Source organism: Pteropus alecto, unplaced genomic scaffold (assembly GCF_000325575.1).
Source record: "Pteropus alecto unplaced genomic scaffold, ASM32557v1 scaffold25, whole genome shotgun sequence".
Lineage (NCBI taxonomy): Eukaryota > Metazoa > Chordata > Mammalia > Chiroptera > Pteropodidae > Pteropus > Pteropus alecto.
The window spans coordinates 3,704,170-3,722,908 of record NW_006441955.1 but is presented as its reverse complement, the minus strand read 5'-3'; the positions used below and the strand labels follow the sequence as shown (position 1 = coordinate 3,722,908).

Sequence of the window (18,739 nt, the reverse complement as noted above, 5' to 3'; positions counted from 1 at the left end):
AAACTGAGGTCTTATGAGGTCAAGCAACTTCCCTGAGAAATGACACTAAATATCAAAGCCAGGATCCAAGCCAGATTGTCTGCATCCAAGTGCCTGATGTATATTAGAAACTTAATAAATGTTTATTGAATGATTAGTTTTAGACTCTGAGTTAACTATATGGTTAATATTACTTATTCAGCAACTAGGTCTAAATTATGAAGTAATTACGAAAAAGAAAGGCAAAGTCAAGAGCAATCTGCACATTTATAACTATTTTTGCCCCATCACCAGTCTTGCGGGTTAGAAGCAGTATCTTTAATAAGTTCTTTTCCTTCTTCTGCCCTCCACCAGAGGGTGCTCATAAGCAACTAAATGACGAATAGTAGGGACAAGAACTGAGAGACAAGTACCATTTTAATTCACAGCATAGATTATTGGTTTCTATGCAGAACTCTTGATTCACTGGAATACCTTCTTTGGTTTAAAGTTCTCTTGCAAATAACTTGTCTGCCTTCCTGAGCTAATATCTTTGTATAAGTAAACTTGACCATTCTCACTAAATAGGTGTGAGAAAAACTATTCCAGTAGGCAACATTAGGCTAGTCTACTAGGGCTATATTTCTTATGTAACTTAATGCTCTTCAGAAGTATTCTAGTATTCTGAAGTAGTTCAGAAGCTCTTCTGGTGTACACACTAAAATCAAATAATCTGAGAATGTTATTATCTATATATTTAGTTTATAAATATGTAGTTACACTGGACAATTCTTTATTTCCCTATGGTGTAATATGATTTTAGTGCTGGGATGCAATGGAAGATTTAAAAAAAAAAAACTTCTGTGTTCAGCAACCTCTTTTTTGATAGAAAACTCAAGATAATGTTGGACCATTGCAGGGAAGCATGAGGGTGAGCAATTGTAATGTGGAAAAGTAGCATCAGGTGATTTTTGTTTTCAAGAATCCCATCAGATTAAAAGAAACAGCAGTAAAAACAGGTCAGGAGCATTTTAAATTATTTATATATTTTTTTTCTAATATTTTTAAAAGAAATTTGAGATAATTAAACCAAGAGAGTTATTAGTATTTTACAGCTAACTTAACATCTCTAAAGAACATAGTTAAGGTTATTTAGTAGAAAGTCCTCAGTTTAGGAGTTAAGAGAACATGCTTGTGCTATCATTAAGCTGATGTGTGACTTGGGGCAAACAACTTTACCTCCCTACATCTTAGTCTCCCCCCACCTCGCCCCACTTGTTAAATGGGAGGATTAGACTAGATCTTGTGAGGAAAGAAACTGCCTTTCATTTGGAATCGGTTAGGGATGGCGAGACTACTGATAAAAGTTTAAGAGTAGGCTGCTGATAAACTTCTCCCTAGAGAGTCTCACTGCCAGCTTGAAATGGATCGAGAGATGCTTGACAGGGAAGGTATGGCAGTAGCACTTAACTCAGCTAAGGCTCCTAGATGTGGGGTTGGGATACCAGAAATTGATGAATTCTAAAGACCCTCCCAACTCTTAATATCTTATGACTCTAAAATGAAGCCATCTATAGCAGCCGTCTTTGTTTCTTCTAACTCTGCTTGCTTGCATGATAGCATTCGTATTTATGTACATAGCGAAAAGCCTCAGAATTTGTTAGTTGGTATTTATTTCATTAAACCTTACCAACTTCCCAAATCAATTGAGACTGTAACACAGCAAGGCCAGGCAGAGAACACAGTTTTCGTAGATAATTGATCTTGACCTGTACATCTCTTATAATATTCCTTCGGTTCCAGATTATTATTAGTCACTTCCTTTTTAACAGTGTGCTTTTTTATGAGGTGACTAAACTGCTATTTAACCCTGCTACAAGAATGTGGCAGTGGGCTAGTCCAGACAAGTGGATGTGCACTTGGTAACTAACATTCTTAATAAGCTTGCTTCAACCTGCCACAAATTAAAGCTCTGTGACTTTTCTAGTACATAAATGATTAAAAAAAAAAAACAAAAAACTTTGGATTGTGAATAAATAAGCGTTTTTTGATTTGCACTCTGGTTGGCAGTAAATGAAACTCAGCCTCATGATTCAGTTTGGCTTAAAACTACTTTAATAATCTGTCTAGCTGAACAGTGAGCATCTGAAAATTTTAAAGGGGTGATCCAGCAGTCATCTTAAGGGCTCCTTACTCATAAAAGACTTTGTGTCAGTCAGAAATGCGATATAATTGAAAACTCCATGATCTTTGGAGTCAAATTTGGTTTGCCATTTAGAGTTGATTGTATATAAGTTATTCTACTTCTCTAAGGCTGTTTTGTGTTCAGTGCAATCATGATTATCTTTAATTTGCAGGATTAATATATATATATATATATCTATATGTTATATATATATATATATATATATGTATATATGTATGATAAACATATATTAAGTACTTAATATGTAGTTCCTGACAAATTGATGGTATATAGGAGTAGCTGTTTTAATTAATCCAAAGAAAGTAATTATTGATTATTAGACCATAAGACAACACATAGGAGGGCCTTAATAGCTGTTTGAATGCTTTTTAAATGGCTCTGAGTTAAAACTGCCTGAGTTTGAATTTTGACTAACTACTCAGTAACTGTGTGACCTTGGGCAAGCTTCTTAATTTGCGTAAGGTTTAGTAGTCTCATCTTTAAAATGGGGATTAATAATAATACCTGTCTGGCAGGGTTATTGTAAGAATTTAATGGGGTATGCATATAAAACATTTTGTATAATACCAATATATATTAAACTCTCAATAATGGCAATTATTAAAATAAATATTTTTTAAAATACAGAGTGGTTTCATGGGTACATATATATATTTCAAAACATAAAATTATATACTTCAAAATATGTTTAGTTTATTATAGGTCATTTATGCCTCAATGAAGCAATATGCAGGGATACTGTGTATAGTGTAGGGGTGTATATCTATCTATCTTCTTCGTATTGTAATAATCATGATAAATGCTGGTGCCTAGTAACATTCTCAAACCTGGATGGAATTAATTATGCTGGTGCCTTGTCAGGGTGATGACAAGCTTGAAATATGATTTTAAAAGAAGTTCTTGTTTTATTTTAGAACACAGGGGAATTTTATTTTACAAACTGATTTTTAAAAGATACAGATAGTAAAGCTGTAGTTTCAGAATTGTTAGGTTGTGTTATTAAGTATGTCACATGCAGGGTGAGGATCCTGCAGATGACTGAACTGAATCTTCTTAGTGACATATTAAGTTCAGAGTCCATTGAGCTGGAAGGCATCTGAGAGGTCAATCATATGGGTTGCTCCTATATTTTACAAAAGAGAATATTAAGGCTCCTGATAACTAGCCCACGGCCCCATAACTCAGTTTCCTAAATTCTAGTCCAATACTCTTAAAATGTTATAGTCTTTGCAATCTACAAGGAAGAAAGACAGGCTGCAAGTGTGTATTTAAGAGAGGGCTAAAATTTGGCTAGAAAATAACAAATACTTTCAGGAACTAATTCATATTTTTAAAGAAAGCATTATTAAGAAAGGCCTTATAAAACACCCTGAGAGATAAGCTTAAAATAATAATACTGTGTTAATGACTTGTCAGAGATAGCCAGTGATCAATTTTGATGGTTTACAGGAGTTGTCTTTTGCATATTGTCCTAATATTTAATTTAATTTGTTTATAAGAAAAACATTATATGCTTTCTTAACTATGTAAGGGGAAACATTGAGACACTTCTAAAACTTTACAAAACTGTGCTTTTGGGGCTTCTCAGTTATCTTCAAATAATTGCCATTATTATTTATAAAAATTAGTTTCTTCTGTATACATTGCATGGTTCAGCAATTCACAACTCCTTTTGAATTGTGAGTTTGTGAAAAAAAATCATTAAAGAATCACAAAGGGTCTTTATTTATATGGGTCCTGTCTATTGACATTGGTCTTTCAAAATTAATATTGAGAAAAAAATAAATGTTTAAGATAACAATAAATCTGTTATATGCATTTTTTATGAAAAGTAATTTTCTAAAAAATGAAATGAGTAAACTGATGTTTTACACTTTTGCAAATTTCCTTGGTATCTGACTTCATAAAAGGCAACTGGATTCTTGTATCTTCTGCATTCAACCTGTCGTGATATATTGTTTTGGTTAAAGTATATGAAGAAAATCTGGCCTCATACAGATCCGTAGTTGGAAAGGGAGGTTTAACAGGTTTTTTTTTTTCAGATAATTGTGGATATTCTTCTTTGATACTAAACAATAACTCGACAAGTGATAGTTTTCTAAAGGTTAGTTTCAGTGTGGTATCTGGAGCCATACCAATGTGCTTTTGGTACTTTGATACAGTAAGAGCCATTGGTTTCTCGCACTTTGAATAGATCCTTTGCCCGTACATAATTTTATAACACTAAGCATTCTTCATTCATTTGGAGAGTATGGGTCCTCTGAGTTATGCAGATTTTCTAATGTTGATGATTTCATTATATAATATCAAAAAAATACATCTGTTAATATCATCACTAATCTCATTAGAAAAATCTTTAAACATTGGGAAGCTGTTGAGCTCATAATGGCTAGTAGTTTTCCAAAATTTTAATTTTTACTTGAAAACTCAAATTTTGTCACTGGCAATTAATACTGTCAGACCTGTTCCTTGAAGTGAGTCTTGCTTCTTTCATTTTGGAAGAAAATCCTGTCAAATACCTAAATCCAAATAACCGAAGTTTGTCTGCCAGTCACTTAAGTAATAATAGTGTTCCATGAAAAAAATAGCTCATTCAGCATACAACTCAAACAATTACAAAAGTGTGTTTTCCTCAACACAGCCATTATACTCTGCTATGCTGTGGGAGTGCTTTATGCATGTTTCCCATTTATCACATAGGATATTTAAAAATGTATACTCAAGAATGTATACTCAAGTTTAATTAAAAGCAATAATTTTTACTAATTCAACAGGGACATTCTTAAGTGAAACTGGCATTTTTACAGTGAATACATGGCCCTGGAGACTTCACATTTTGGTGCCACTTCTTTGATTTATGTTAATGTACCAGCAGTTTTGCTCACCATTGCTTTTTCACCATCAGTGTAAAAAAAAAAAAAAAACAGTGAAAAAAGTCAATTTTCATTTAAGTATTATTATCAAAATTATTTTGACATTGTGGAGTTCCTAAAATCATCTAAAGAACCCTCTGTCTGTAGTCTACACTTTGAAATTATTAGCATAGTTAATATGTTCCTAAGAAAATACTAAATACTTCTATAAGAAGAAAAGAAAAAATTTCAAATAGATTTTAGGAGTATTCCTTAACAGATGGACTATCTTCTCTGGCAAATGTATCCTCACAGAAAGCCTATTAGGAAAGTTAATATTTTTATAGAGAATAAATTTGAGGTTTGAGTAGCTCAAACCTCAAAGCTCAGAAGATAAGCCACAAATTGGGAGAAAATATATACAAAAGGTACATCTGATTACGGTCTATTATCCAAAACATACAAAGAACTCTTAAAACTCAACAATAAGAAAACAAACAACCCATTTAAAAAAATGGGTCAAAAGCCTTGAAAGACACCTCATCAAAGAAGATAAACAGATGGCAAATAAGCATATAAAAAGATGCTTCACATCATTTGTCATCAGAGAATTGCAAATTAAAACAACAATGAGATACCACTACACACCTATTAGAATGCCCAAAATCTAGAATATAGACAACATCAAATGATGGAGAGGTTGTGGAGCAACTGGAAGTCTCATTCATTGCTGGTGAGGATGCAAAATAGCATAGCCACTTTGGAAGACAGTTTGGCAGTTTCTTAAAAAACTAAACATAACTTAACCATATGATCCAGCATTTATGCTCCTTGGTATTTACCCATAGTAGTTGAAAACTTATATACACACAAAAAACTGTACACAAATGTTTGTAGAAGCTTTATTCACAATTACCATAACCTAGAAGCAACCAAGATATCCGTCAGTAGGTGAATGGGCAAATAAACTGTGGTACATCCAAACAACGGAATATCATTCATCACTGAAAGGAAATGAGCTCTTAAGCCATGAGAAGACATGGGTGAACTTTAAATACATATTACTAATTGAAAGTGAACAATTTGAAAAGGCTATATGCTGTCTGAGTTTAACTATATGACATTCTGGAAAAGGCAAAACTCTTCTCTTATCCTCAGGAATTATTAGTAGCCATGCTGGTGGTTAATGTTGATAACTAGAGACAAGCCCATTAAGGAGTCAGCCATCTGTAGTACCACATACTTTCAGTAACTGCTTTCCTCTAGCTCCTCCTATGACTGGGCTGTATGCAAAGGTCACAGTGGGATGTTAATCACCATTTCTCTCCTCTAGGCCCTAAAAATAATGATATATGGAATGATAACAGCTCTTCTGCCTGTGTCAGTATAGTTTCAAAGCCAGCTTTTACTTACCTTATCACATTTAAACCTTTTAAAAGTCCATCGAGGCAGTTACGGCAGGGATTACTCAGTTTAATTAATAAATGAGGAAAGTCTGGCTTAGAGAAATGACTTTTCCAAGATCAGGAAGCTAGGTAGTACTTGAATCAAGGTTATTCTGGCTCCTGGTCAAGGTTTCTTTCCATTATGTTACACTGCTTCTGATTGTCAGTGACATTTACCGTCATTACTATTTCATTGCCAGAGGATTTCACGGTGGGGGAGGAGGATATTGTGAAGGTAACGTGGCTTGAAATTTAGCCCGTGCTTCTTATCCAACTTTGCTTTATTTGTACTGAAATGAAATAAATCGAGCTAATTGTGACAATCATGTTAATGAATATGACTAAATAGAAATGACAGAATCAATGCATTTTGCTTTTTAAAAAAAGTTAATCAGGTCTTCTAACATTTGTAAAGTATGATGCCAAAAAGATCTTGATGCAAAAACAAAAATCTTTAATCAGACTAAATAAAACAATAATCAAATACATATGATTTTTTTCAGTATAATCTATATGGCAGCATACACCTCACATGATAGAAAATACTGGGTACTTATTTGACATTTGCATTTTCCATTCCAATATTTGTCTTCAGATAATTAGCTAGCCTGATTATAACACATGTTTGAATTGTTTTTATGAGCAACCCATTATTGTGTCTTTGGCTATCCCTATGAATTAATTTACAGGTATTTTGGTTTCCTTGTATATCAGTTTAATTCACACATCTCCAAAAGTTAGCAATGGATGTTTTCATTGTGCTACTGGATACCCTATTTTATTTCTAATAATAATAAAAGAAACTTCACTTTATATCATTGTTACATTAAATAGACATATGTTTTATTTCGTGAACAACAAGGAAAAACACCATCTTTGGGCTATTTAATAGTGTTTTAATTCCTCTATGTAGACAAAAGTAATAGGCACTCATATTTGCCCAAATTTAATTTAAACCTCAAAATAGTTATTTAATATCTGACCTACTATAAACTTTAATTAAAATATGTATATTGCTTTAATTAAAATATATATATATGTATATTCTGTCTAAACTAGGCAGATTCTTTGGGTAGTGTTTTAGATCATAATAGTAATAAGAACAGTAAACTGAATGTGTGCCAGGTACTGTGCTAGGTGCTTTACATGCATTATAGATTCATAGTCTATACTTATGATCTGAAATTATGGATTAATATTGATTAAAGCATAAATGACATAGTTACTATATGTGGAAACTTATTTTAAAAATGCTTTCAGCAAATACTCCATTAGGTACTCTCCAAAAAAGATTTATAGAGTACTGCCCTGGGAATTAGAAAAGTGAGGTATTATTCTAATAATCCGAAAAGTAACAGACATGCGAGTGGTGGGGGGATGTATATGATAGCTTTATTTTAGGCTTGTTAGAGTTTCCTGGAGCCCCAGTCTATTGTCTAATGAGTAATAGCCTTGACTGTTGTCACATCTCACATATGGAAAAATTTCAAATGTTTAGAGCCTTCCAGGTAATGTAATACCTGGGTTATTAGAGTGGTCTTTCAGAAGTTAGCTTCAGAAATAATAGAAAATATCCAAAAAGTAAAATCCTTTTGTGAAATATGGTATCATTTTATTTACAAATGACGGATTTTACTTTTTGCAGATGTGTCTTGCTGAATCAGGGCTCTCTTATCCCTGCCATCGGCTGACAGTGGGAAGAAGATCTTCACCTGCACAGACCCGGGAACAGTCCGAAGAGGTAAGCCTATTTACCAGCTTTTCAATGAACAGAAGGCCTATCCTCTACCTACCTGCCCACTTCCTGTTCTTTTTTATCTGCCATAGCAATGAATAGATAAAGTTAATGTAGTGTGAATAAAGTCTCAGTAAATTCTTGAAGGCGGAAACTTTCCATGCGAGGTTATTACTAATGTGCTCTTTTTTTTTCTTTAAGTTTCATGTTTCAACAGACAGAATTTGGGTGGATTGGTTGAAATGATTTTTACTTAGAACTGTCAGATTAACAAAGGGATTTTCTTTGCTGCTGAATATATAGTTGAGTACATTTATTAGGATTGATCCTGAAGTCCTTTAACTCATTGAGTTGGTACACCTTTGAGCCAGGCATTGTGCTTGATACTAGGTAACAAAAATGAATAACAGTGTACCTACATCAAGATGCTCAGAGTCAAAGGTAATAGATAATAATAATAACAATGTAATAAAGGTAATAAATGCTAGCAGTTAGAGCAACAGGGTGCTATAGAAACAAAGAAAAGGAGCAGATAAGATTGAACATGTTCATGTGTGTGATGTGCCTGTGTCTGTCTTTGTGAGTCTCTACGATATTAAAAGGCAATATCTTTTCCATGGCTACATGTGTCCAACTATGACTGGTTATAAGGAAATGGGGTAGTGAGCCTTAATATTACAGTTTATCCATTTGAAAAGTTATCCATTTATTGTGCTCCTACTATGTGCTAGGAAAAGTCATTACCATGACATAAAAAGTGTATGCAACAGAGGTCATAACTTAATAATAGCACAGAAAAAGTTTATTTACATCAGTGTTTTTCAGGCTAGAGCATGGTCCAAGTATTTAAAGGCTTAGGCTGATTTAGTAAAACCATTTTCTACTTACATTCTATACAAAATATGGTTGCAAATTTTTGTTGAAACTGACTATATATTTTGGACATATTATGGAAGCTGTCACAGCACCGCTCCAGCCATCCTCTGAATATATATTTCTGTCACTTAAATATGTGAAACAGAAATGAGACTACATAAATGAAATTCTAGTCTATGATCATCCTATGAAAATGATAATTTGCTACTTTGGTTTTTAGCATTTTTTTTAGAAATTCACAAAGAAAGAAGATTTTTTCCCCTTGCTACAAATACTACAGTACTATTTTCTTGGGCCTCTAAAAATGTTAATTTCCTTTAAAAAGCCCATACCGTTTTCCCCGATATTTTATCTTACTAATCCTCTTCCTAGCTGCTTGGGTGGATCAGTATAGGGACCCCCTGGACCCAGGCTCCTTGGGAATTGTCTAATCCTTAGTTGACAGTGGAGGAATACCCCAAGAATAACAAAAAACAAAAAACAACAAAAAAACCCACAAATTTTAAACATAGTTAATGTTAAAACCATTATAACTTCAATTAAGGAAACATCTGTTGAATGCTCATTATGTGCTAGTTAGATGACTGTAAACTGTTAATTTTCATATTGTATAATTAATGAGAAAATTGAGGCAAGCACCAGAAACTAGGGGAGCACAAATATAGGGGTGTGGTATAATTTTCAAGAATGTTTGCAGGCAAAAGCCTTGTTTGCCTTATCCATCTCACACTAGCCCGAATACCTAGTGTGCTGCCTGGCACATACCAGCCATAGAAAAAATATATGTGAATGAATACTTTAAAAAATAAAAGAAAAGCTACAGGAGTTGACATCCAAATCGAATTATAAAGAATGAGTCACAGTCAGCCACATGAAGAAACAGAAATGGTATTCCATTCAGAGGAAACAGTATGATCTGATTAGTAAATGGGGACAGAGCAGTGCCGTTTGGTGTTTGTGCAAAATAAAACAGAAGACAAAGATACGGGATGAGGCTAAGGCGAGTAGGTCTTGTATGTCTAATGGAGAACTTGTACTCTGGGGAGCAATAGAAGACAAGTGGGGGATGGTTTGGGGGTGTTTGTTTGTTTGTTTGTTTGTTTTCCCAAATCCACATTTTAGAGAAGAGCACTTTGGCTGCTATGCAGGGGCTAGATACAGACGGAGAAATCAGATATGAATCTATTGCACTGGTATAGGCAAAAGATAATGACTTCCTGAACTAGAACGTCAGTAGTAGAAAGAGAGGAGGATAGGGATTCAGGAAATATTTTAGAAAGAAAATTATAGGACTAGTAACTGATAGGATCTGTGGGAGAAGAGCGATATTTAGGTTTTGGCTTGAGTGACTAAAGATTCATTCAGTATTCAATAAATTCTGATTATATACCTGCTCTACACCTGGTGCTGGTGTAAGTGCTGGGAATATGGCTGTGAACAGTCTTTCCATAAAGGGGTTTGTACCTAACAAAAAAATAAAAGTGAATGCAGATAATTGCCAAAAATCTTTATTCCAATTTTTAAAACTTGATGAGACACATATTTAGCTTGTCTGCCTGTGGTGCAATGCTACATACAGGCTTCTGAACTACAGGCAAGCAAGCTAGTCATCCAGTTCCTCAACATCCCTATGTGAATGCCCACTGCAGATTTGCTCTCTACAAAACTGCACCTACCATGTCTCCCCCAAAATCTATCTCCTCACCCATATGAATGCTTATCATCAACTCAAGCCAAAAACTTTGTTTCAGTCACTGAGGGACTTGCTGTTCTTTGAAACTATTCCTTCCAACTGATCTAATACATCAAGATTTTTAGGATCCTTTTTTTTTCTATTCATGTAAGGTTATTTTCACATTAGCATCAAATTTGTTACATTACTTTGTTTGTTGAGAAGTTTCTTGCTATTAGAGTTTATGTTCTGCCCATTACCTAGATTTTACCCCATCTAACCTCTCCAGCAACATGGGTTGGGTAGAAGGGGTCTCTCGTGCATTTTACCCTCCTCCTCTCTATTGGTTCCTTTTCTTCATCCTAAAAACATGTTCCAGTCTTCTCATCCTAAAAAAAATATTCCTTCAAACCAGGCTTCCCCTCAAGCTTTAGCTTCATCTTTCCTTCTTTTTTTTTTTTTTTTCCATAGTCAACCTTCATAGAGTAATCTATATTAGATAGCTCTGTTTCTTCATCTTCTATTAACTTAACTTACTACAACTTGGCTTTTTTCTACCATGTGACTAAAATTGAATATAACTATTAGAGTTAGATAATAGTTTTTGTAAGAGACCATGCTACACCATCTCTTTTCATTTTCACAGCCACCTTTGTGGGTCAGTATTAATCACATTCTACAGTGGGGATGCAAAGGCATACAAAAGATGGATGGTAGAGTATTCAATGCCAAGTCTTTTGATTATTAATTCAGGCTTCTTCGTTGTGTTTTTTGTTGTTGTTGTCATAATACCATAGCTATCTCTTTCTTAATTCTCATTCTACTAAACCTGTTCACAGTTCTTGTCTCCATTGAAATTTCCTTAGACCTTGCTTCTAAGATTCTTTCTCTCAATTGACTTTCTAATCTTTGACAGTATCTCTCCATCTCTTTTACCATTTCTCTTTCACCAATTGAAATATTTATATATTCATATATTTATATATTTAATATTAATTTATATATTTATACTTACATATTCATGTATTTAATATATAATTATTCGTATATATATTCTCTTATCCTTATCACTTTTTTCCCTTTATTTTTTAACTGAGTGATCTTATTCATTCCTATAACCTCAACTATTATTTATATGCTGATTACTTCCAAATCTAAATCTTTTCTGGGCCTCTTTTCTGAGCTGCTAAGATTTTTTTTCCAGCTGCCCACTGGATGTTTTTACCAGGTTGTCCTACAGCTTCCTCAAATTTATTCTATGTAAGAACTGGCCTCAGTATCCTCCCTCACCAAACCCGACCTTCTCTACCTTCTGAATCATCCAAATTATGATGCGTTTTCCTCTTCCATTTTTTTCATCCTCGAATATAATTAGTCAATGGTTTTTATCAGTTCTGCTGAAGTATATTTTAAGTCTATTCCCTCCATTCAATTCACACTGCTACTGCACAAGTGTAGGCTCTCAAGTCCTCTCACTTGGAACTTTGAAGTATGTCTCCTTTCTCATATTTTCAGGTCTAATCTTCCATATGCTGCCACACTACCCCAGACACACATAGACATATGCAGAGCCATCAGAGTTGTTCTTTTGAACAATCCTCTGCCTAAAAACCTTTAGTGATTTCTCTGTTGCCGTCAGAGTAAAGTCCAGATACCTTAATGTGCCAGTTTAAGGGCTACAGTCTAGTTCCATCTACAATCTAGTTCCGTCAAATCTTTTATCCTCACTGCCAGTCCACATTCCTCTCCCATACATAGAGCTGATGATTCAGTTTGCTTTTCTGAAGTCTTCATTGATTTTTTTAAAATACCCAATTCCTTGCCTGAGTTTTTTCTCTGTCTAGAGTACAGCTCCCTCCCCACCAGTTTTCCATTACACACACTCCACAAAATTGATATCTTTTTGTAAGGTATGGGTTAATTGTTAGCACTTATGTGAAGCCTTGCACAGTTGTCTTCCCTGATCCCAGAGTAACTGACTGTTCTCTCCTTTATTCTTCTTTATTTATACTTTTATTGTATCTCTTATCATACTGAAAAAGACATATTTGCAACTAAATATATCTTCCTTTAGAATGAGGATTTCTTGAAGGCTGGAACCATGTTTTATCTCTGTATCTGTAGCTTTTAACCTGGTACTTTGACATAATAAGTAGTTGGTGAAAGGAATATCTACTTCAAGTATAAGTTTGCCTTAGTGCCAAGTATGTATGAGTTCTTATTTTTTGTCTCAAACAGTTTAGTTATTATCTCCTTTAGGAAGTTTGCCCTGATCCTCCCATTCCCAGTGCATTAAATGCTCTCCTCTGAACTTACCTATCATACACTTATTACTAGATATTATAATTATCTTTTTATTTTGTATGGTGTTCTTTAAGAGAACACAGTCTATATCTTTCATAGAGGTCCAGACAGCATGGTATTTAGTAGGGGTTTGTCAGTGTTTGTTAAATGATAAAGGGAATAAATGAGTATAATAAACAGCTAAAGTAGAATCACAATTTTTTTAGCTGTTTTTAAAATTCTGAACAAATAACTCCTCTGAATTCAAAGAATTTTAGGGCAGCCATGAATGAACCAAGAGATTATCTATTCTCATCAGCAAACATTAATGAAAAAAAAGATTGTTTATCTCATTTTTTAGAAAAAGCTTTTCCTAACCTGTTAGATGGCTGATAAGAAAATGTGAAGAGATTGGAAGTTCCTTATACATAATTAAGTAGCTCATTCTTGCAGATACTTCAATAATTCATATTTGAAATATACTTTTTTCAACAAAATCGGCTTTTTAGATACCTCCCTTTGAAGATGTAGAATTTTGCTTTCTGGGATAGTAAGAGATTTGGGAATTCTATACTGTGTGAAGATAAAATGAATGATAAGTTACATGGGCACAAAATTAAATCACCATCTTAGTATGAGGTGAAATCCTAATGTTAGGAAAGGGGCTATTATTTGATTGAAAAATGAATTAGGAAAATGGGGGATAAGGTAAAAGGGGTGAAGAAGAAAAGATGATATGTAGAACAGTCCCTTTCTTTTCACCCCTGTGTCCGTCGATCCTCCTTCTTAATCTGATGCCTCTTGAAGAAGGGGTGAGTACTAGGCAAGACTAAGTGAAGGCTGAGATGATAGTGTAGTTGATAGAGGGTGTGAGAAGGTTTATTATACCAGACCTTTGTTTCTTTCCACTTGTCTAGGAACCTGGATGAGCATCCAACAGGAACATGTAGTGTACCTTTTAGATCCTGAGCCTTTACCTGTTTAAAACTGAGCCTCAAAGTCCAAGGGAACTTGATATTCTAGATATTTGCCTGCCTGAAACACACGGGAATTCAAGCACAAGTGTGATGTTAGTAAATGTGTTATTTTGTAGAGGAGGCTCCCTCACTGCTTTGACATTTGAAGGGATTTTGCATTTTTAAGGTATTGCATTGCTAAAATCAGGAGAGGATCTTGGCTCTACAAAGCAAAATACTGAATTAGGATTAGGATCACAAGTAGAACCAAGGTTTTTGTGAGAAATAATGGTACAGTCAGAAGAGCGGATAGACAATTTAGGGCAAGGGCCATTCAATTTTATTCCTCCAATAAGTATATGTTCATTACCTTCTCTGTTCACACTATTGGGAAGACTGTCTTTATGAAGGAAAATGTTGCAGTTCTGGACATTAATGCTTGGTTATGCCCAAGGAAGAAATGTTAAGCCTACTGAGTCAATTGGAGTGAATGTCTTGGCTTCCTCATTTGGAGCTATAAGGCTCACCAAATCAGTAGTTTTTTCAATTGTTCCACATTATTTTGAGAGCCTTTGAAGATACACCATCTGTCAAAGGATATGAGGAAGAAAAGGCCCCGCCCAGGAGCATTAGGCTCCCCAGTGCCCTCTCTCTGCATTAGCCAGAGTAGCCTTACTTTTATATATTGTGTGCACTGCAGTTTTATAAAATGTTATGCTTGGGGCTGGGTGAAGGATGTAACCCTGTGAAAAGAAGTTTGAAAACACTGATGAGACGTCTTTAAAATCCCTTCCAGCTTTAAAATCTATGATTCTATTGCTGTCCAAACTCTAGCATGCCCTATAGCTAAGTTTTATGAATCTTTGATTCTAAGTTTCTCTTAATGCTTTTCTGGCAAATATTTATCTCTGATTTAGGCTCTTTTGCATAGACTGAGGAATCAAATTGTTTCCCCATTCACAACTTAAGTACATAGTGCCATATTTTAAAAGATAGAAATTTCATTTATTTGTCTTTATTTGTTGCTCATAGCACTGGCAGACTTTTAGCCAGATACTTTACTGGAACCCTGTTCTCATCCAAGGCAGAAATACTTGTCAGTATTCATAACTCAGTTTAAATGTTTTAAGTCTCAGTATTTTTGAAATCCCATTCTAACTAGAGATCAGCAGCCTAGTTCTGAAGTTGTTTTTAATTGTAATACCTTACATCTCAACTGATGTTGCTGAAAACAAAATAAGCAGAACATGTTTATCAGTGCCCAGTATATAGTAGTATATTCTCAATAATATACTACTTTATTTAATACAAGTATCATTATTGCATCTCATATTTAATAGCCTTCAGTTTACAAAGAACTTTCATATATAGTATATTTCATGCTATCTTCTAATAATACTGTGAGAATAGTGTACCATATTCACTAATGAGAAATTTGAGAACCATTGCAGTAAGGAAGTGCCAAGTTTGAAAATGCTACCATTACTTTACCTGACAAATATAGATTTATGTGAGCTTTTTGGAAGACTCATATAGCTTACTTAGTCTCTGATCTCTCCTACTGTACCTATCTCCTCATTTATTGAGCAAATATTTCTTGAGCACTTAATTGTGTTACTATAGGGTAGGGATAAAAACCACAAAAACCCTGTCTTCGTGGAGTTTGTAAGCATCCTTCTTCTTCTTCAGTCACTAACCTTTAGTCTAGGGGTATCATCACAAATTTAGAAATATATGTAAGCCTTAAACTGAAAAATATCGAGCTTTGCTCTAGCAAATGGCTTCTTCTTTAATAAAACTTTTATAATGCTAAATGTGATTATATAACTTATACAATGGAATTTGATTACCTAAAGTCAATGTAAAACTAATCAGGACTTTCTTTATATAGCAAAGCACCGATGTTCATATGGTTAGTGATAGTGATGGAGATGACTTTGAAGATGCTTCCGAATTTGGGGTGGATGATGGTGAAGTATTCGGCATGGCGTCATCTGCCCTGAGAAAATCTCCAATGAGTGAGTATTAATAGCTCTTTGGGTCCAGCATTATATTTCTCCCTCCTAGTGCCAAAACTTATGAAGAAAAGTGAACTCGAAAATGTCTTTCTGACCTTCAAGTTTGGAGAGAGAAAATATAACAAAATATATTCGTTAGAACCAGAGCCTCTTGAGTTTTGATTTTATTAAGCCCAACATTTCCCAGTGCTTTAGTAAACTTTATTAAAACTGCAAGGGAATAATAACTTCTGTTTCACATGTATAATTATTTATGAATTTGTCTCTTTAAACCTAGAGGTAGATAAACAAATAACTGTACTTTCTGTGACTGTACTTGTTTCCCCACATCTTATTGGAGATCTCAGTTTCGAGAGTAGTAATATCACTTTTCCATTCACTGGTACACATCTTTGAAAGGAAAAAAATAAATTAAATGTGCCATCTTCCTCACTTTCACCTTGTAAGATGCATACTATAGAATCACAAGTGGTTGCTATATGCAAAATGACCTTTAAAAAAAGTCCTTAAATGGCTCATTTACTCTGAAATTAGGAAATTCCTGTGGGCAGAAATAGATATGATATTTACATAAAATTGACTTTTTCTGATTATTAAGGTCTTTAAAGTAATTTCACATTTTTAAATATAATTTAATCACAAGATGTCATTTCAAAAAACATTGAAATTCTAATTGATGTCTGGCACATATTTTAAACGCTTTTTAGCAGAATTGTGTCAGTTGATTTTCCAAAATTTATGAGCTTGAATTTTTTTTAAGTTTCTTTTTTAAGGTTTGATGAAATCTTCTAATGTATATCGAGTTAAAATGTCTCCTCAGATATATCACAGAAGCTAAAATTTAATTTTATTTCTTCTTTATTGATTAAATATATTTCTTATATGTGGGATTAGATGTTATGTGGTTTGTTTTTTGTGTCTATTTGTTTTGTTTTTTTTGTTTTTGTTTTTTTCTTTTGTTTGTTTTTTAGTGCCAGAAAACGCAGAAAATGAAGGAGATGCCTTATTACAATTTACAGCAGAGTTTTCTTCAAGGTAGGGTTAGGACCTTAACTATATAAAATTGATGTTCTTTTAATGCTACTGTGATTTTTCTGGAGCAATTGTAATCATAAATTGATTGTTTTTAATTTCTCCTTAAAGTATTCAAAGGATACATTTATCAATCTATATAGTCTTGATAGTAAAATACGTATATTTCTGTGTCAGATAACTAATAAACCACATGCCATTTCAGAGATGTATTCATCTTATCTTTATATCTTTATTGAAGCACAATAATTTAATATCTTGACTATATTCCCAAAGGACTAGGTTGTAGTATAATACTTTTTAATATATCCTAGGAAAAACAAAATATCCTGTAAAATAATATTACATAAAAAGATAATTTAAATTTTTTTAATGTAAGTTTTTTATTTTAATATTTGTTTCAGAATCATTTAGCATTTTTTCTTTTAGGAGTCTAATATAATATGTTTTATATGCATTTGAAATTTCCTTAAGGTGTTTATAAAGATTTGAATATTTAACCCTAAGTTTTCATGTGAATGATATTTCTCTTTAGTTCTGTTTTCCACTGTAATACTATAATTTGGAAATTTTGTAGGATACCATTTTTTTGCCCTCTCTGTTGGACTTGCAGAACTAAAATGGAAAGTTAAGGACACCGTAACTAGGAAAATCTTATGAAAGTGGGTAACCAAGAATTGCTCCTTATAAATGGCATGGTTTTGTGGCACTTATTAAATACATTTGCTAAATGTACTTATTATATATATCAGTATAGGCTGATATTCTTCTAAGAAGAATTCTAAAAATGAATGAAATTCATTGCCAGAACTTTAAAGAAATGTTTTAATGATTGGTCTATTCTTAACAGACATTAGCCCCAACATTTGCTTAAGTTATTGGATAGAGTTGTGAAACTTTGATGTAAATTTGAAATGTATTTTAATTAATAGACCCAATTTTTTCTATAGATATGGTGACTGTCATCCTGTATTTTTTATTGGCTCATTAGAAGCTGCTTTTCAAGAGGCCTTCTATGTGAAAGCCCGAGATGTAAGTGCAATCTTACCTTTTCTGATTAAAAGTGCATCCCATAAATTTACCATTAGGCCCGAGGCAATGCTTGGTGTTTTCTGTTGTTTTTCAGACTGAAGTCTTGATTTTGTTTCTGGTTCATCTACCAACCTAATCATCAGCAAGATACCCATTTCAGAAGGGTAGTAGTATGACGGTACTGCTGTCTCTTGCAAAAGGCTTTGGCAAGCTCTGAAACAGGGTTTTTTGTAGGGAAGAGAAAGGCAGACATGCTTAGAAGGGACCCGGCTACTTGTTTGTATTCTTTTCAGTTATGTAATTGACAGTTTCTTGCTAAAGGATTTGTTCTTCAGTCTTTTCCCAAAATGATTATTTCATCTAATAGTATATAGTTAATAACTACAATATTTTTTCCCCAAAAGTCATTTTAGTCAACAGAAATATTCTTCCTTAAATACAGAAATGGGCTTTGTAATCTTGAAACCAAGAGATTGATGTTTATAACAAAAATTGAGAAGATACATTTTAAACAAGAAGGTTCTATGAAATCACTTATATGCTGACACAGCTGTCCAGTAATCTGGCTCCTGCCTCTTCCCATTCCCTGACTTACACTTAATAAATCTAGCAGTAGTGTACCATTTGTATTTTTCCGTAATCTTACTCTTTTTTTCATGCTTCCTAACACTGTC

At 33.6% G+C, this 18,739-nt stretch overlaps 1 protein-coding gene across 2 annotated transcripts in view; it reads left to right on the top strand.

The window, feature by feature from the left end:
• The window catches only part of FAF1 (Fas associated factor 1), a 355,099-nt gene that overhangs the window by 217,251 nt on the left and 119,109 nt on the right, over positions 1-18,739 (top strand). For both annotated transcript variants that reach the window (XM_015595280.2, XM_006919177.3), the window contains exons 9-12: positions 8,107-8,202; positions 15,875-16,001; positions 16,973-17,036; positions 17,984-18,065. In XM_015595280.2, the coding sequence (XP_015450766.1) occupies positions 8,107-8,202; positions 15,875-16,001; positions 16,973-17,036; positions 17,984-18,065 (369 nt within the window). The remainder of the gene's footprint in view (positions 1-8,106; positions 8,203-15,874; positions 16,002-16,972; positions 17,037-17,983; positions 18,066-18,739) is intronic.